At 42.4% G+C, this 19516-nt stretch overlaps 3 protein-coding genes across 9 annotated transcripts in view; 1 reads left to right on the top strand and 2 right to left on the bottom strand.

Moving 5' to 3' along the window:
* LOC146648317 (SPRY domain-containing SOCS box protein 4-like) overlaps positions 1-19516 on the top strand; it is a 90883-nt gene that overhangs the window by 29229 nt on the left and 42138 nt on the right. Inside the window, exon 1 of one of the 7 annotated variants that reach the window (XM_085388645.1) lies at positions 12360-12574. The exons of 4 other annotated variants lie outside the window; for them this stretch is intronic. The gene's annotated coding sequence lies outside the window, so the exon portion shown is untranslated. Of the gene's footprint in view, positions 1-12359; positions 12575-12703; positions 12967-19516 lie in introns of those variants that run through there. 2 more of the 7 variants (XM_085388644.1, XM_085388639.1) reach the window with 2 other exon arrangements.
* On the bottom strand, positions 2631-4201 carry LOC146648320 (uncharacterized). Its single transcript, XM_085390440.1, has 3 exons — positions 4024-4201; positions 3250-3726; positions 2631-3137 (listed from the first exon to the last, which is right to left on the bottom strand). The coding sequence occupies exons 1-3, from the start codon at positions 4051-4053 to the stop codon at positions 2631-2633; spliced, it is 1014 nt and encodes a 337-aa protein (XP_085246566.1). The 5' UTR covers positions 4054-4201.
* Positions 5483-7184, bottom strand: LOC146648319 (uncharacterized). The gene is made up of 3 exons (XM_085390335.1): positions 6876-7184; positions 6102-6578; positions 5483-5989 (listed from the first exon to the last, which is right to left on the bottom strand). Exons 1-3 carry the CDS (start codon positions 6903-6905, stop codon positions 5483-5485), a joined length of 1014 nt encoding a protein of 337 aa, XP_085246461.1. The 5' UTR covers positions 6906-7184.

The following is a 19516-nucleotide window of genomic DNA, read 5'->3' as shown; positions in this document are numbered from 1 at the left end:
ACTCTTAAATCCTGCTTCTTATTCTTGCGTCTTTTGTGATCTTACAAAGCTTCAAACGACGCGTCGACTATTAAATCAGTCGTCGACGATTTTGATAGTCGACTAATTGTGGCAGCCTTAATGTACGCTAAACACAGAGTATGTGCACTGTGACCTGGATTTCGTTTTACTAAAAGTCAGCATGTGGGAACCTGTGAAGTCATCAGCCTCCATTTGAATACTTTTGCCACGTTTTATTTTACAGGAATGTTTTTCCATAACTTAGTGAAAAACTGCTTTGAAAGTTAGAGACTTAAGTATTTCCACAGTTTGACGTGATGTTAAAGTTCAGTAACGTAGTGAAGGAGATGCACTAAAGCCTGTGTGCCATTGGATTAGCTGTGTGTGTGTGTGGTATCAGTGTCTCCACTGATTACTTCTGTCTCACCTTTTTTATCTGATTGTCTGTCTGCATGTGTATCCGGTTTTCTTGTCATGACTCAGAATTCGAAACAGCAGTTAATTCAATGGAGAATAAAATGACTAGTGTAGGTTTTTTATGGATTTCCCACTGACCTCACACGCTGGTGGCACACACGGGTTCCAAGCATGCACCTGAATATCTGAGGTGCAGACACGAAGACAAGCGTGGGATTGCAAACATCCCGTTGTAGCATCTCCAGCGCTGTCAAACCTTAATGTGATAAGAAAGATAAATCTATTCCACATATGACATGTTCATATGGCTGCAACACTCTGGAGATGACAAGCAGTCTAGAACTGTAGTAGTCTTAAAAAAACATGCTTATCTTTGAGACACAGCAGTGTGATAAGCAGTTTGATGTTGTGGACACAACTCTGTTGTTTTAAACAAGGTGCTGCGTCCAGTAATATAGCTTTGATGTTGTTGACGTTGTAGCCTGAGCACACGCTGAATGTCCAAAGCCGTCTTAGGTGACACTTAATGACTTCTTGCTGCAAAGGACTTGGTTTTCATAAGACATTTAATTGACTGGCAATACTGAAGTGTACTGAGGGCCTGCGGTCACATAGGAGTATGATTTTTCTAGCTCTCTGTGGACAGGAGACAGCCACCAATCAGACACGGATCTGTGCATGTATATGCTAATGTTAATGATTTAGGGTCTCTGTGGGATATAGAGACGGCACGTGGCAATGAGGGGTCAGCGGTGACAGACGCAGGCCAGCAGCTGTTAAAGGAAGGGAAGGAGGGGAGGAATAAAAGCGAGTATAAAAGGAGGAGTGGCAAGAGGAAGTGCTAGAGTGATGAATGGCTGGGCAGAGCTAGAGGGTAAAAAGGGTTGTGATGAAGGGTTTGGAGAGCAAAACGACAATGAGAAAAAGGCCAGTGGGTGGAGAGAGGGAGAGACAGTATCAACGGAAAAGATCTGAAATATATTTTTCAGTCTTAGTTCAAACACATTAAGAAGGCAATTATAGAGCTGAAATGAGACCGTTCAGTTGTGCTGCATATGTTTGCAAACGCTCGTGTAATGGAAACAAGTGTTCACACATGTGATTGCCTGTGATGGTCTTAAGCCACCTATTATCCCAGTATCAACCTCGGGGGATGAAGCTAAAATCTGTAGTTCTCCAAAAAAACGGTTAAGGCAGCTCCAGGTGAAAATGGCCGGCTCTTCAGCAAATGTGGGGAGGGGGATTTTATAACTTACCCTTTTAAAATGTATCATCCCTTAAATTTACACCTTAATAAGGATGTGGCTGCTTTAAATGAAAAGTGGGTGGAGACACGATAGTTATAGACGTTAGCCGTCGACTCCTGACTGTGGTGATGGTGCCTCTTGGTGCATTTTAATGCAGTTAATTAACATAATGCGGCTTACTGTGCAGCCAATTGTAGAAACAGAGCATCCAAGAAGTCTGTTATGCTCAAGTCTTTTTTTTTTTGCGTTGCATGCATGTTTGTGTGTTGGACCCAAAATGTGTTTGATACACTTATTAGCCAAGCCAGACAGCTTCAGCTGTCTTAGCCTTTCACCATCTTGGTCAAATACAGTCCAATACTAGCTCCTAAAACACAGAAGGCAACTGTTCACGTGGCTTATGTCTATCTTTTATATACAGTCTTTTGTTGTTATTATTAAATAAATCCTTTTTGATAATTTTGTCTTGTTCTCACATGTAGATCATTAAAAGGAAAGAAGATCAAATATGGAATAAAAGTTGAAGCTTAATATGCCTTCATTTTTTATACATTCTAGTAGGAGGCCTTTTCATTGCTAGTTTTCACCAATTCAAAGGCCTTGATAGTGCCATATGTCAGGTTTAGATATTTAGCACCCGAAAGCCACATTAATAAAGAAAATACTTTTTTTTTTCTTGCTGGATCTCAGCAGTTACACACTAGTTTGTTGCCAGTATCCAGTTTAAGTGTGGTCATTAACTGCAACATGTTTCTTATCTTGGGGCTCTTTAAAATAAAGTCTGTCACTGTCAACTTAACCTTTATAAACTGTTAAACCTTTTTGACAGGAGACTCTTGATCACTTAAATGAGACTTATACTTTTTTAATAAATCTCTTCTGGACAAAAGTGTAATATTGTGTTATAGGTAAAAAACAATGATCCAAACAAAGACTGTAAGTTTAATGAAATTTCACACGTTTATTTTAAAATGAACAAAAAAGCTGCACAGGTTTGGAAAACAAGGGTAAATAGTAGGAGGGAGCACGAGAGACCGAGTAAGGTTGGGAGGAGGATTGGGGGAAGGTGTGGAGACTGAGGGTGTTGCGTAAAGAATAAGAGCTGGGTGAAGAGTAGGAAAAAGCACGAGAGGGTGGGTAAGGTAGGGAGGAGGTAGACTGGTTGAGTTGGGGCATAAGGACAGGGGGTAAAGGGCAAGAGTCGGAGGGAGTGAGAGGGATGGTAACCAGGCAGAGGTTTGGGTTTAGATCTTCAGTTGCTCTTTTATCTTCCATCTTCTCGTCACTTTTTCCCTCAAGGTTTTCTTCGATGTCCTCTTTTGTCTCCTGCTTTTCCTCCTCTTCTTCCTGCTTTTTCTTGTCCTTTCTTGGTTTGTCCGTTCCCTCCTCTTCTCCCTCGTGGTTTTCCAGTTTTTCCTCTTGGGAATTTGTTTCCAGGGTTTCTTCCTGGTGGTCAGCGTCGGGTGCAAGCTCCTATGTAGACAGAGTAAAATGTATTTCACTGAACTGTGACTCAGTCTGACAGAAGTTGTTAGGACCAAACATGACATTATGGTAAAGTGAAATGATAGCGGACACAGCTTACCTGAAGGACGTTCTTCCATTTGTCCAGATTTTCTTGTAAGTTCTCCATCAGAAGCTTGTTCTTAATTTGGAGCTCCTCCACTTTCTTCTTCTCCTCTTTCAGGCTCTTCTCGGTTGATTGCCACTTGCTGCTCCAGTGTTGTTCCCTGGTGTTTATCTCCATGTCTTTTATGGTCGATTCATGGAGGAGTTCTACCCAGGCTTTGGTTCGAGCTCTTCTTTTCTTCACACATCTTTGAAGCGCCTCATCCTTGAGTTTGAGCTCTTCTTGGAGGCTACTCACTTGCATTTTGTGAGCATCTTCAAGAACGGCAATCTTCTCCTTCAAAGATGCATTTTCCTCCTTTGCAGTCTTCAACTCCTGAGTGGCAAAATGGAGTGCATCTTTTAATTCTTGCACCGTTTCACTTCCAGCAATCTTGTTAGCTTCCTGCTGCTGTTTCATATCAGCAGCGCTAGTCTGCACTGGCCAAGATGCCTGAATGATAAAAACATGCACGTAGTCCATAGTTAGAAAAATCAATCACAGTGTGATGTGTGGCATTAGAAAAGTTTAAGGTGACACAAGAAAAAGCAAAAACTGAGTCCTACAGATGTTATAAAACCACAAATGTTCACAGAGTTTTGTTAAAAGTGCTTACAGATGTTTAAGTATTACAAATGAAAGTTAAACTCCAAAGTGTACTCTGCTTCCTGAAGATTATGAAAGCTTTAGACACATTTTGAGCAAAAAATTCAAAAAATGCTTTTGCTTGCTCACACGAGAAAAGCTTACCAGATTTTCTGAGACAAATGTTGGGTCCATTTGGGCTCAGAAACACTGAAGAGTCGCTGTTACACTTGTTTAGCTGTCGATATTTTTCCAAAGCGTTCGTCGAGTCACAGCAAATAGCGAGAGATGCTTGTAGGTTCAGGTTGGTGTTTAGAAATGAAATATCCAGGTAAACACTGTGTTTGGAGAATCCTGTTCAAAAATCATCAGGCGATAGTGACAGCACTACCCAGGTGTTACCATGGAGCCCATGTTGTTTTGGTTTCTGTGTTCTTGTTGTTACTGGCTGAACTTGAAGCTATTTAGCTATTTACTGTGATTAAAAATCAAAACTAGTTTCAATCAGAAAGGGTCCTTTGGGTGTAGCAACCTTTTCACTTAATCCTCAGGGGACCCGTGAGGCTTTCTGTCCTATACCTTTCATTACTTTCACCTCCAGCCTCACCTGAACTGTTTTGAGCCGTAAAATGTGCTGTGCAAAGATCTCCAATCCATGTTTTAAGAGAAGTGTTTTACAAGCAAATCTGGTTTTCAGATTCTGGGTTTCTCGGTTTGCTACCAGAATTAATATGAATAAAGAAATTTCTGCTCCATGTTAGCCGTCGACTCCTGGCTGTGGTGATGGTGCCTCTTGATGCATTTTAATGCAGTTAATTAACATAATGCGGCTTACTGTGCAGCCAATTGTAGAAACAGAGCATCCAAGAAGTCTGTTATGCTCAGGTCTTTTTTTTTTTTTTGCGTTGCATCCATGTTTGTGTGTTGGACCCAAAATGTGTTTGATACACTTATTAGCCAAGCCAGACAGCTTCAGCTGTCTTAGCCTTTCACCATCTTGGTCAAATACAGTCCAATACTAGCTCCTAAAACACAGAAGGCAACTGTTCACGTGGCTTATGTCTATCTTTTATATACAGTCTTTTGTTGTTATTATTAAATAAATCCTTTTTGATAATTTTGTCTTGTTCTCACATGTAGATCATTAAAAGGAAAGAAGATCAAATATGGAATAAAAGTTGAAGCTTAATATGCCTTCATTTTTTATACATTCTAGTAGGAGGCCTTTTCATTGCTAGTTTTCACCAATTCAAAGGCCTTGATAGTGCCATATGTCAGGTTTAGATATTTAGCACCCGAAAGCCACATTAATAAAGAAAATACTTTTTTTTTTCTTGCGGGATCTCAGCAGTTACACACTAGTTTGTTGCCAGTATCCAGTTTAAGTGTGGTCATTAACTGCAACATGTTTCTTATCTTGGGGCTCTTTAAAATAAAGTCTGTCACTGTCAACTTAACCTTTATAAACTGTTAAACCTTTTTGACAGGAGACTCTTGATCACTTAAATGAGACTTGTACTTTTTTAATAAATCTCTTCTGGACAAAAGTGTAATATTGTGTTATAGGTAAAAAACAATGATCCAAACAAAGACTGTAAGTTTAATGAAATTTCACACGTTTATTTTAAAATGAACAAAAAAGCTGCACAGGTTTGGAAAACAAGGGTAAATAGTAGGAGGGAGCACGAGAGACCGAGTAAGGTTGGGAGGAGGATTGGGGGAAGGTGTGGAGACTGAGGGTGTTGCGTAAAGAATAAGAGCTGGGTGAAGAGTAGGAAAAAGCACGAGAGGGTGGGTAAGGTAGGGAGGAGGTAGACTGGTTGAGTTGGGGCATAAGGACAGGGGGTAAAGGGCAAGAGTCGGAGGGAGTGAGAGGGATGGTAACCAGGCAGAGGTTTGGGTTTAGATCTTCAGTTGCTCTTTTATCTTCCATCTTCTCGTCACTTTTTCCCTCAAGGTTTTCTTCGATGTCCTCTTTTGTCTCCTGCTTTTCCTCCTCTTCTTCCTGCTTTTTCTTGTCCTTTCTTGGTTTGTCCGTTCCCTCCTCTTCTCCCTCGTGGTTTTCCAGTTTTTCCTCTTGGGAATTTGTTTCCAGGGTTTCTTCCTGGTGGTCAGCGTCGGGTGCAAGCTCCTATGTAGACAGAGTAAAATGTATTTCACTGAACTGTGACTCAGTCTGACAGAAGTTGTTAGGACCAAACATGACATTATGGTAAAGTGAAATGATAGCGGACACAGCTTACCTGAAGGACGTTCTTCCATTTGTCCAGATTTTCTTGTAAGTTCTCCATCAGAAGCTTGTTCTTAATTTGGAGCTCCTCCACTTTCTTCTTCTCCTCTTTCAGGCTCTTCTCGGTTGATTGCCACTTGCTGCTCCAGTGTTGTTCCCTGGTGTTTATCTCCATGTCTTTTATGGTCGATTCATGGAGGAGTTCTACCCAGGCTTTGGTTCGAGCTCTTCTTTTCTTCACACATCTTTGAAGCGCCTCATCCTTGAGTTTGAGCTCTTCTTGGAGGCTACTCACTTGCATTTTGTAAGCATCTTCAAGAACAGCAATCTTCTCCTTCAAAGATGCATTTTCCTCCTTTGCAGTCTTCAACTCCTGAGTGGCAAAATGGAGTGCATCTTTTAATTCTTGCACCGTTTCACTTCCAGCAATCTTGTTAGCTTCCTGCTGCTGTTTCATATCAGCAGCGCTAGTCTGCACTGGCCAAGATGCCTGAATGATAAAAACATGCACGTAGTCCATAGTTAGAAAAATCAATCACAGTGTGATGTGTGGCATTAGAAAAGTTTAAGGTGACACAAGAAAAAGCAAAAACTGAGTCCTACAGATGTTATAAAATCACAAATGTTCACAGAGTTTTGTTAAAAGTGCTTACAGATGTTTAAGTATTACAAATGAAAGTTAAACTCCAAAGTGTACTCTGCTTCCTGAAGATTATGAAAGCTTTAGACACATTTTGAGCAAAAAATTCAAAAAATGCTTTTGCTTGCTCACACGAGAAAAGCTTACCAGATTTTCTGAGACAAATGTTGGGTCCATTTGGGCTCAGAAACACTGAAGAGTCGCTGTTACACTTGTTTAGCTGTCGATATTTTTCCAAAGCGTTCGTCGAGTCACAGCAAATAGCGAGAGATGCTTGTAGGTTCAGGTTGGTGTTTAGAAATGAAATATCCAGGTAAACACTGTGTTTGGAGAATCCTGTTCAAAAATCATCAGGCGATAGTGACAGCACTACCCAGGTGTTACCATGGAGCCCATGTTGTTTTGGTTTCTGTGTTCTTGTTGTTACTGACTGAACTTGAAGCTATTTAGCTATTTACTGTGATTAAAAATCAAAACTAGTTTCAATCAGAAAGGGTCCTTTGGGTGTAGCAACCTTTTCACTTAATCCTCAGGGGACCCGTGAGGCTTTCTGTCCTATACCTTTCATTACTTTCACCTCCAGCCTCACCTGAACTGTTTTGAGCCGTAAAATGTGCTGTGCAAAGATCTCCAATCCATGTTTTAAGAGAAGTGTTTTACAAGCAAATCTGGTTTTCAGATTCTGGGTTTCTCGGTTTGCTACCAGAATTTATATGAATAAAGAAATTTCTGCTCCATGTTAGCCGCCTTTAAAGTAAGTAGCAATAATAATAATAACAGTAGGTAAATATTGCACTGTACCTTTTGCACTGTGAAGGATGAAATACCATTAGGTAAAAAAAAAAAAAAAAAAAAGAGAGAGAAATCCAGCTTTAATTAAGTTACAAAAGAACAAAACAGTCAGGTTTGGCCTCAGAAAGACAGAAATGTGTATGGTACAGGCTGGACAGTAAAGCTACCTGGCACTGACGGTGTAAAGTGAGGAGCCTGAAAGGGAGAAAACTGCATGAGATTGTGCCTCATTAAGTGAGCTTTCCTATAGTGAAACAGGACATGGTACGGTTGTGTTTTAATGGAGGGAGGAAGAGAAAGAGATATGGGAGGGAAATGAAAGCAGCAGATCACTGTCTGTCCCTCCTGCTGCCTCCATTTACCATCATTGATTGTGCAGCCAGTCGGAATTAACGCCTACCTGCTGTACTCAGATGGTCAGCACTGATGTGTGCAAGAGGGAAAAGGAAATGTGCACCCTTTTTTCCCCTGTAAGCCTTTTATTTCACGCAGTATGACAGCTAAGTGTTGGTGAACTCTTCTTACACTAGGGACTATAAATGTCCACCTTCAAGGACGTATTCTTTCAAGATTTAAAGACGTGGACATCCCTCAGACATGAGGACATTTTGCGGGTAATTGCACCTTAGGTTCAAGGATGCGAGGTTAGTTAAAGAATGGTGGAAACTACTCAATATTGATGGCAGGTTGTGTGAACTGGTACCAAGAACCTCCAGGAGAAATCAAAACAACCTCAGTGTATTACTTTAGGAGTTATATGGGAAAACTGATGTCAATCTGTCGTCTGTCTGTAAAATATAAAGCTATAGGCCGCACCCAGCAAATTGAGATTAATAGAGAGACTGGTGACAGAAGACAGACAGCATCCACCTACCTCTAAATCTCACTAATTCAGATGATCTGTGTTTTGTTTAATTCCCACAAAACCCCAAATAAAAATAACATATTGTGGTTTTATGAAGGATTATATGTGGGACTACATCCTCTTTGTGATTTGGATCCATATAAAACAGCTGACTCTCATCTGTCCTCCATCAGCACACTTTTATTACCTTACTCCTGTCGCTTTTCCATCAGTACATAGTAATTCTACTGGTTATATCAAATATACATGTATATATATATTACCCTGTCCCTTTGACTGTCCTCACCCTTCACCCTGAAGCGGCACATTTCAAACCCTTTTTCTCTCATTTCTCCCACTTTTGTTCTCCCCTTCCATCCATCCGTCTCCCCCTCTCTGTTGATCCCTCCCCCCTGGGCGATGTGGACAGTTGGATGGCTTTGTGTTTGACACGCGTGTTGGTAGGACACACACACAAATGCACGGGCACACACACTTCCAGTTCCTATTGTCAATAAGATGCTCAGCTGTGAAGCCCCTAGCCCTAATTGTGTGGGGTAAGGACAGTGCCCTTATTGTCCTGCAGATTAGCGCATACGCACACCCACCCACACACACACATGTGTCCTCAGACCCCATGGGGTCCCTTTAGAGTGGATGTGCCTTGAGGCAGAAAATCAGGGGCAATTTACGAAAGGGTCCGTTAGGGGATGGGGGATGTACCGCAGTCCTCAGCTTGAAGCTGTAATGTCAAACAGTTTCTTTGGTTTCTTATTTAGGATGACAGAAGTCAGTCTTGTGGTGTATTAATGGAAAAACATGCAAGAATTTGTTTTAGTGAAGCGTACTGACAATTTTCTCAGTGGCGTTGATGGATATGAGCCCTGAGATGCAGAAAATATAGAAAGCAGTTAACAGAAATCTTCCTACCCTGCACATTTCTCTTTGTAGCAGGATAAACATTAAAGTGATCAAACTCAGGGCAATTCGTTTCCTTGGTTTAGACACAATTACTTAAACAATGAAATCTCTATATAGTATAATAAAAGAAAGATTTTGTGTTTAACACCTAATGTTACTTTATCGCTCCTCCTTGGATTTTGCATACAGTGTGTTATTGCTGTCATGCTGGACAAATGCAATCAATTTGTGTGATCACTGGTTTGAAGCAAAGCCTCCCAAAACTAAAACCCGGAAAAGCCTCTTAGCCACAAGAATTAGGGGGCTGAGTTTGGGGGTTTGTATTTTAAATGCAAATTAGAAGTACATAAATTAAATAAACAAGAAAATATACCTTCACCTTGTGATTTGACGCACTGTGTTTACAGCTGATCCTAGACTATGATGACAGAATACAAAGGATTGCAGAAATTAAACAACCAGGAGTTCCACTTTATTTCATGTGAGTTTGTCTAAAAATAAACACGGGGAAATTCCAAACTCAGATACACTTTGATCAAAAAACAAAAAAGCTTTCTGTGGAAATGAAATCTCAGATTCTTTCCCAGATTTCTGACTTTCCTTTCTCACTCCTTCCTTGTTAGCCTACAGTGACCTGAAGCCTACAGTGAGTGCTTACATTCAAAACCACTGACCTTCGGTGGATGGTATTTAGAATAGTGGCAAGTCAATAAAGACGCTGGTTTGAGTACATGCAGATGTATGAACACTGTGTAGGGCAAAGGTAATGTTTGTGACCCATTCAGGTGATCCATAGCCCCCAGTGTGTTTATACACATCTGTACATTTCCTCTTTTCCACCTCCAGCCTGAATGAAGCCAGTTAACTGGCTCTGACGTAAGTGTGTGTGTGTGGGGTGGGGGGTAGTTCTCAGCACTCTGAGCCATGTTCATGTTAACATTTTAAAGACTTTAAGCATAGCCAAGTTACACAGTGACAGCACAAACAGGAAAAAGAGAACGTTCACCTTCAAAATAAAAGTTATAATATTTTTTCCTCTTAGGAATTTGTTTCCAATATAATAAAAGCAGTCATTTTCACCGCCAGGAACCACTCTCCAACTAGTTAAGGATTACACATGTTCCATTGTGACCAGAGGTTGTCATGACCACCTGACAACCTCTGCCCGTTATCCAGGCCTGTGTGACTGTGGTTTACCATTATATATCTCTTTTAATCTATAACTGTGTAAAACAGCAACTTGCTGGTTTAGTGGGCATAGTTGCCAGACATTTCCTTGACTCTTAACAATGATGGAACATCTTGTAGAGACTTTAGAATTCCTGATTCAATCCCATAACAGAATGTTTTAGATAAAAACAAAAAACAAAAAACATAGCAGCTATCCAAAAGCTATTCATGTAATCTAATCTGATCTTTCTTTATCTAACACACACACACACACACACACACACACACACACACACACACACACACACACACACACGCTGAACACTGCATCAGGGACAACTTGGGTAGCCAGGGACCAATCCAGTCGACCGTCTCTTCCACCTGAGCCACAGCCATCCTTCTCATAAGCCATCCAGCAGTAGCACCAAAACCATTTTCACACATGAAATATAGACACTTCAGGGACAATAAGATCTGGACATTGTCCCACATTCTCTGAAACTGCTATTTCTAACATGTACACACGAAAGAGGGCAATCCACTTCAGACGTGTTCTCACTACTGGAGTATTTCCACGCCCTGCCCTGGGCGAGAGGAGGTGTCTGGGTAGAACATATTTCGTTCACTGGTATTGAACTGCTACCTGCATTATTCTCACCTTGGAGCAAATTGGTGCATTCTAACATCATACAAGTCTTTGTTGTTAGATATCAGGTAATGTCTAGTAAAATCCAGGGATGCAGTGAATGCTTTAAATGGTTAAATTCAGCAAAGCAATAAATATAGTCCCCAAAACTCTGAACTGTCCCTTGAAGTCTCGTTTGTGTTTATGTTGCGGGGTGGTGGTGTTGTACATGAGCTCCTCATTAAACGCGACCTCACCGTTAGTTGTAGATGTTTGAAAGCAAAAGTCATACAAACCAAGATTTACTCTCACACAACTCTCTGTTATTGCAAATTGCGCTTGAATGCCTGAGCTGACATGTGATGTAATGATACAGTGGGAGATGTGTTGTCGTGCGGGTCTTAGTTCCCCGGTGGTCACACCAGTCCTGGGGAAAGTAAGCTCATACAGGAAGTGAGCTGGCAGGGCCCCGGTCCTGCAGGATTGCACATCCACACAACTATATATGTGTTAATGTGTCTGCGCGTGTGAGTCAGCAAACACGTGTGTGCCGTGTTTTCTAAATGCCACACGGTGATGAGAGAAAGATCCGAGGACAGAGTGTGAGGAGCTTGTGCGAGAGCTTTCCGGAATGTGCTTGTTTTGTCTGTAGTACTTTATTTACTTTCCTGATTTCTTAATTGACTGATGTAGCTGCAGGAAAAGGCTGATAAATGAACATAGTCATCGCATCACCTCAGAGTTATGCAGTAGTTATGCTGTAATTTGCAGTTGTGGGCAGATAAAGGAGGTGACAACAGGAAAGAGCAGCCGGCACAGAGTGTAATAGAGCAGAACAAAAGAGAGCGGGGGTCATCACCCAGACAGCACTGAATCTAATGTGCTAATTGCACACATGGAAAGTGGACAAAAAGGAACACTTGGTACTCAGCTACAGTAATCAAATACTGTGAAAACAATTATTTATTCTTTTAACCTTTTTTTAAGATCTTTTGCTTAATATCTTTTGCAAGAATGTCGTCCTCGTGTGTTTAACTGTAGCTTTCCACGTACCAGTGCACGTAGGACACGACCTGCCTTTCTCACCTTATCGCCTGAAATGTGCACACGATCCGCTTGTGCACGTGTCGGGGTGGACGTGTACGTGAACATATGTGTCTGTGTGTGGCTCCAGCAGTCGGGGCGGGGGTTGGTGTGGTTGGTTGGCTCTGTGTGAGCTCTTTGTGAGAAGTGGGGAGTCGTGGGGGTGTACCGGGTGTTTCTCTCAGCTGCCTGCTGGTCTGGTTGCTGTTGGTAACTTTGCTTGATTAGATCAACGGATCGGCTTTCAGGCCTCTCTCCCGCTCCCCCACCCCACCCCCAGCTCTCCTCTCGGAAAGGCTGAAGTGGAACTGAAACTGGAGTGGTGCTAAAAGTCCGCGCGGAGCTGCGAGTTGCGGCGGAGGAAATCGTGACGGTGCTGCCTTGGAAACGCTTGTCGGAGTTCGAGCACAAGTGAGTTGGGGGAAGGTGGGGGGTAAGAAAAGAAGTGATAGCCTCAGGACAGATAAGCTCCAGGGAGAGAAAAGAGGGAGGGAACAAGGGAGGGAGGGAGGAGGAGGAGGCAAGAGGGAGAGAGAGAGAGGTGGGAAGCTCTGAGGAAAGAAGTCTCTCTCTCTCTCTCGCTCTCTTTCTGTCTGTCCGACTTGCCGGCTGCTGCTTCTTCTTCCTCCTGTCTTCTTGGGTTTTCTGGCTGCCGGCGACTGGCTGGAGGAGTTTCAGCTTGTTTTTCGCCTGCCTTTCGGATTTGAACATGGACTCAGGCTGAACAGCTACGCGCACTGAGCTGTGAGAAGAGTCACTGGAGATTCCCCGTAAGCAGCTTGATCTGATCTGATGTCTACAAGGTGAAGTGTGTCTTTGCTCAAATATCCCGCTGAGGGAGATTGTTGCTATTTCAGGAGTGTGTGTACTTGTGGAAGAAACAGCAGCCTTAGAGCGATGAAGTGCTCTTTGTGACAGTTCATACAGGGATAGACGATGTAGGTTAAAAGTCGCTGTTAGTATGATTCATTTTTCATCATGTTTACGAGAGACGGTGATGAGCCTACGCATTGCTGCTTTTGCTGGAAACATTTCCTTCTCTTTTGGATGCTGCTTCACACTGAGCCTCTCCTCCCTCCGGCTCTCCCTCTTCTTGCTCACCTTCTGTCGCTTTTAATTCTCTTAATGGTCTCGAGGTCTCAGCTGGTCAGCTGGGATACCCCTGTGTGTGTATGTGTATTTGTGTGTCTGCTTGCGTGTGTGTGTGTGTGTGGGGAGGGGGGGCAGCTTTTGTTTGGGAGAGAGACAGTTGTGAGTTCTCAGATAAACTACCTCTGGATTTCCCCCCTGCTCACATGCAATAAGATAGATCCTGCTTTCTATTTTTAAACACTATTGTTTGTCTATATATTTGTGAGCACCTGAGTGCTCGCTCCGCAGTAGCATTTCTGTCACTGTTGTGTTTAGTCTATGGATTGGGGCAGGAGGGCGTATTTGTGTGGTCCATTCTGGGATAGAGAGATAGCAGCTCTCCTTTCTGACTTTATCCTTTTGTTTTGTCAGCTGCTGACCGCTGTTTTCTCTCTGCTCCAACCCTTCCATTGTTTTTTGCTCCCTTAAGCTCTCTTTATTTCACTCAGATGCAGATCCATGCAGCTTTACACCTTTGCAGCCGCTGCTATTTAACATTTTCTGATACCTTTTGTTGATTTTGTAATTCCTTTTTTGTCTTTCTCTTCTTAAAAACTAAGAGAAGTGGGGAGGGTTCTCAGTGTCATGCTGTGTCCCTCTCATTCTCTTTCAGTGTGTGTGTGTGTGTGTGTGTGTGTGTGTGTGTGTGTGTGTGTGTGTGTGTGTGTGTGTGTTTTTCTCAATCAGATATCCGAGCAGAGCAGCATGTGAGCTGTGTCTGAATCCTAAAACATACAGTTTCCATTATTTTGGTTTTGCCAGTCCAGGTGTCTAAATCTCAAATATAACAAGTTGTTACACGATGCTGATCAGATGGAAATGTCAGGATGTTGGTCCAGCACGTTTGCCTAACTCAGATGGCATAAACAACTGAGTGAAATGCCATGAAGCTTTGGTTGCCATCATTAGATCAAAAAATGTAATTCAGACAATGTTTTTATTTCATGACAGTCCCATTGTTATCAGCTGAATTTTGAGGTTTATCCTCATTACCAAATGTTGCTTAGCAAAAATGGTTAGCCATAAACTGCATCTAAGAGATGCAACTAGACGTCCTCCAGACATCAATTATTAATTCAAGCCTTGAGCTGGTCACAATGATAGGCCCACCCTAAAGCGTGCATTGCATTATTGTCCTTTTTGACTAATTGGGGTGTGCATTAAGAGTTCAACCTAGCCATCAGGTCATCAGCAAAGAGTGTAATGGCTTCACAGATCGTGGGAGCTGGAGGTCATTTTCCCATATGCTTCTGTAGTGCTGAGCTTTGTTTGCAGTCAGTAGTGTCGCCTCCTGCTGGTCAGTAAAAAGAATACACATGCCAGCCGCTTGAGCACTGATGTCACTTTTAAAGCCCAGAAGCCAATTTTTAGTTAGTGTGGCTAAAAAGGTAACATCACTCCTGTACGTCAGCATGTCAGTATGTTAACATGCTGCTATGGGTTTTTCCTTTATTAGAATTCTAAATGCGCGTTTTGCAGGTTGACTAATTAATAAACTTTTAGCTCCAAAAAACTCCCCAGTGTTTTATAGTTGTATAAACAGATTATCTGTGATTCAGAGTTTTCAACATCATTACATCATACAAGGTATATAAGTATATATGTTTTCAAAAATTCCTGGGTTGTGCTTTCACTTGTGTGGGTGTGACACGTTTCATCACACTAGTGGAAGCGGCTCAGCTAAGTGACCGAGGCAGCAGCAGTGCGTCAAATTCACACAGACTTTGATGCAGTTTCTTTACTGCTGGGGTTGTGAATCTGCCACAGCTGCCCCAGAAAGCTTTATGTATGGCATTGCCAAGGCCGTGTCTGTGTGTGGACACATGTGTCCATATGTCTGCGAGAGAGGGGTGAATAGGTTCTGCATAGCTGTCCATAAAGGGGTGCTCAATCACTGTGGCACTAATGGTCTTCCCTTAGGGCGCCATGGATTTTTAAGGTGTTGCGACAGGCATGGAAGAAGCATAGCAGCTTAGAAGCAGACAGCATCCTCTGCATCTTAGAGTTTCATAATGCTGGAAAGTAGATCAGTTTCAGTTCCTAAGTCACCCGTGATTCTGTTTAATATTAAGGTGAAAGAGCAGAGCACATTAATGTGAACCGAGCAGGAAGATGTAGGAGATGGAACATGATTCATTAGGGAACGTGGTTCCAGACAGCGTCTCTGTAAAGTTAACTCTGTAAAGAGTTAACACACTGATGGAACAAAGAAGGAGAGCGAGTGGGAATCCATCAAGAGCAATGCATCAGAGATGGAGTAAAAAAAAAAAGTGGGAAAAGGAAAAAGGCAGCCATTAACTTTCACGGTACATGTGTCATTGTATCTGTGAGAGAGTGTTTGTGACAGTGAGCATGTGCAATAGTATGCAGCTATGTCCGGAGTTTTGCAACCTGTGCTTTTTCTGCTTGCTGAGCTTGCATTGCAATGCCACACGCTAAACGCCATTACAAACTGATAGGGTGTCAGTTCTGCTAGTCTCCCTGGATTTAGTGGCACTGGAAGGCAGAAAGAGGGTAGCAGAGACAAATGGGTGAGGCAGCGGGAATGAGAGCTGAGAGAGAATTTAAGGAGAGTGTAGCAAATACAGGAAAGCTGTTGAAAACAGCTGTGTGAAGAGACAGGACAGCGAGAGGGTCAAACCTACAAAGGGTGACTGCGATAGAGAGTGGTAACGTCTCTTTCTGCTGAAGCCTAATAAGTCCAGAGGTGTCATCAGCTGGAGGAGTTTAAAATCCCAGTCCACTGTCTCTGTCTGTATTTTGACATCATGTTAGGAGCCAGACGGTACAGTTTATGTCTGGCTCTGGCATCTTCATCTACCCAGGGATTCCCTCAGTAGGAATGAATGTCAGCAATGTAGAGAGGATGGTAGTTTGTTTAATCTAGTGGGTACAGCTGTTGCTATGAAGAGATGCTGTATGTTATAAATGTGTGTTTGGGATTGTGTGTGAGTGCTGGTTTTGTACGCTGTGGTGCCCAGATGTCCTCCCAGGAGTGGAAAGTGGAAGAAGTGACCATTTTGTGATTCATTTTCAGACGTCACGAGAATGATGCAAAGTTGCAGTAATTTGGAGTGACAGGCAAGGTTCACATTTGGGCCTCGAACAAAAAGGCAAAGCAGGGTTGAGCAGAACAAAATCACGAGACACAAGTTTGTTTGCCTGCTCCAAAGCTTTACATTATTTCCTGATAGACTTCTGTGGCGCTGCGTGGTGAATTTGACACTAAAGAATAATTAATAGATATTTTAACTGTTTTTCTTTTTTTCTTGAAGCCAACCCTTGACATTCCTTCAGAGGGAAAAACAGACACCTCAATATGTCAGGAGGAAGCTGCTGAATTTCTTGTTCAGTAACTGAAACAGACACGTGAACTTTCAGTTCACTGCTCATTGTGTTTAAACGAATGCATCTGTTTGACTGAAGTTGAGTCTGACTTTATTGCATGTCATAACCCTTTTGCACTAAATGAATGAGAATGTCTTAAATTGGCATTTTGGCAAATAGGCTAATTTGCTTTCTTGCAGATGAAGTAAATTAAGATTGAAAACGCCCCTGATAGAAAATTACAGCGAGCAGCCTGCATAGTTAGAAAAGAAAAGAAAAAAACTATTGAACTAACCAGCTGCTGATTACACTCCTTATATTAAACAGACAGATATAAGTGGTGTTTGTGGCAAGGCAGGTGAGTAAGTAGATTTCCAAAGAATATAATAATACGATAATACATATGATTTCTTCTGCTGTCGCTGTCTAAAGGTGGCTGTGACTCTCAGGCTAGACATTCATGAATGAACCGATAATCAGGAAGCTATTAGCCGTTATCCTTTGTAAACTTCTGCGTCGTTTCTTTAAAAGTCCTTGATTAACTGCCAAGCAAGTGCACACTCACAGTAAACACCGCCGCATTGAAGACTATGCTGAAGACTCGGGACAACTCTGTTTCTGTTAATCACAGTTTTATATTTAAACACAGCACTCAGGGTTCTTGGCGTAATTTTTGTGGAAAAGCCCACAGACGTTTCTAGTCTGTTCTCAGAGGGTGGTGCAGTATGAGTGAGAGGTTCCTCGGCAGTTTCCTTTCCCTGTGTGTGAGCTGTCCCTGCATGCGTGTGTCTGTGTGAGTGACTTCAAAGCCTGTCTGCCCAGTCAGAGCTTGCTGGTCAGTTTCAAATGAAACGCAGTCCGTGAGACAGGCCGACACACTCGCACGCACTCGCACACACAGTGCACGCCTCTAATACAATGTTACATACTTACAGACACACACACCTCCCCCGAGCTTCCAGGTGGCTGCAGCTTGTTAGTGGTACAGCAGGAGAAGCCAGATGAAGCCAGCCCACACCAGCTGCACTGCCCTCTACCTGCCTTCTTATCTCATTCTTTCCCAACTTTTCTCCTCGCTGTTAGTGGAATTTCAGATTTCTATAGTTTTTTCTCTTTGTGTCATATCTTAAAGACGACTTTGCCGATCGTCTTTTTTTAGCTTTTTGTTCTTCGTTTTTTTTTCTAGTCTCTCTTCTGATCCTCCCTATCCTATCCTACCTTTGCATATTCCTTCCATATTAAAGCTAATCAAACCCCTAATTTAAACTTGTAAAAGTAAATTGATATCTCCTACCACAATAGTGGCGGTGCACAAACACGTACTATCTTGTGACATTATAGATCAAATGATTAATTGACCAAGAAAACAATAATCATGGAGTTATTAGAAAAAAACCTGCCTTCTTTTGCATGTGTGTGTATTTGGCACGTGCGTAGCTCTACGTCAGCTGCTGTCCACTCCATACCTGCTTAACTCTGACTGCATGAAGGGATGAGTGCAGTCTTAAAGGAGCCAGTAGCAGGAGAAGAGGAAGATGGAGGGAGGGAAAGTAAACAACAGATGGTGGAAGCATGTTGCTGCTACTCGCAGCAGTATGCCAGCCCACCACCAGCTTCTTGCGAGGTTACTATGCAACGGTGACCGTGACGATATGGAGGTCAGAGGTCAAGTGCCTCCTTGATGACGGCCCCGTAATGCCACGCGCCGTGCCAGACTGAACCAGCTGAGACACATGTATAAAGACGCTGAGAGAGCGTACGAATTTGTTTTCCTTGGCTGAGGTTTGGCGGTGATGACTGTTGAAATCTTCCATGCAGCGTCCACCCTTGACCCACCTGCCAGCAGTGATGACACACACTGAGGCAGCTGTCTGTGCTCTGTCCGTGTGTGTGTGTGTGTGTGTGTGTGTGTGTGTGTGTGTGTCCGAGCGCTGAGTCGTTTCATGCTGAGGAGTGAACTGAGTAGTGGCATACATTGGCTGGTGTGGCTGGTAGGTGCCATGACCTTCACGGAGAGGGGAAAAAGAAAGAGAGCAAGAGAGAGAACTGGAAAATGCACGTGGTCAAAATGAGACGCTTGTATTCGTGCTGTGGAATATCTTTATTCCACAGCACGGACCAGCAAGGACCAGCTTTAGGGCTCGGGTGTGAGGACTTTGGGGGAAAATGACGACGACATTTGAACTGATCCTGTGTGGAGTTAAAAGGTTTGAATTAGGGTTGGGGTGAGGCATTTCAGCTGTGATGGCTGAGGGTAAGCCCTGTCCACAGACTATGAGTTTTTCACCATTGTTTTTAGTTATACCTTACTTTTTTTGCTATTGTTAACCTTTATTTTGCCATTCAGTCCCCAATCTTAATCTACAGTACAAAAAAAAAACAGAGTTTGAGAAGCTTTTGTAAAAATGTACTTTATTGCAATATTTTTTAACTCAATGTTATTTTTTTTCCGGCTTAAGTAACTAGTTTGAATAAAAAAATGAGACAATAGACCCTATTTAGAAATTTTGATACAGTAGCAGAGCAGCTTCTCATGTAAACTGTAAATAGCAGTTTGTATTGTCAATAGCAGAACGAGGTTAGATCTTCGGTAGCTGCCTTTTGTGCTTTCGCATTTTTTTGTAACACAGTGCAGTGTTGACAGGTAAATAAGGTGTGAATCACTCATATTGAAGTGTGAGACACTCTTACCAGAAGAAGCGTCAGTAAATTTAACACACACACACACAGACAGTCACTTTGTGGCTTATTCAGGATGAGGTAAATACAAGCAGCAGACATGCAGGGAGCTGTGTGATTCACTTCCCTGTTTGCATGAAGTGTGGCTGTTTTCCTGTGAACAGGAAGCTGAAGCTGTCGTTCCAGGAAGAGATCATTACGTTGGTTGAAGTGCAC

Source organism: Rhamphochromis longiceps, linkage group LG18, assembly GCF_057381845.1.
Source record: "Rhamphochromis longiceps isolate RC_006_pf linkage group LG18, R_longiceps_female_GT1.1, whole genome shotgun sequence".
Lineage (NCBI taxonomy): Eukaryota > Metazoa > Chordata > Actinopteri > Cichliformes > Cichlidae > Rhamphochromis > Rhamphochromis longiceps.
Note: the sequence above shows the minus strand (reverse complement) of the source record. Positions and strands in the feature narration are given on the sequence as shown.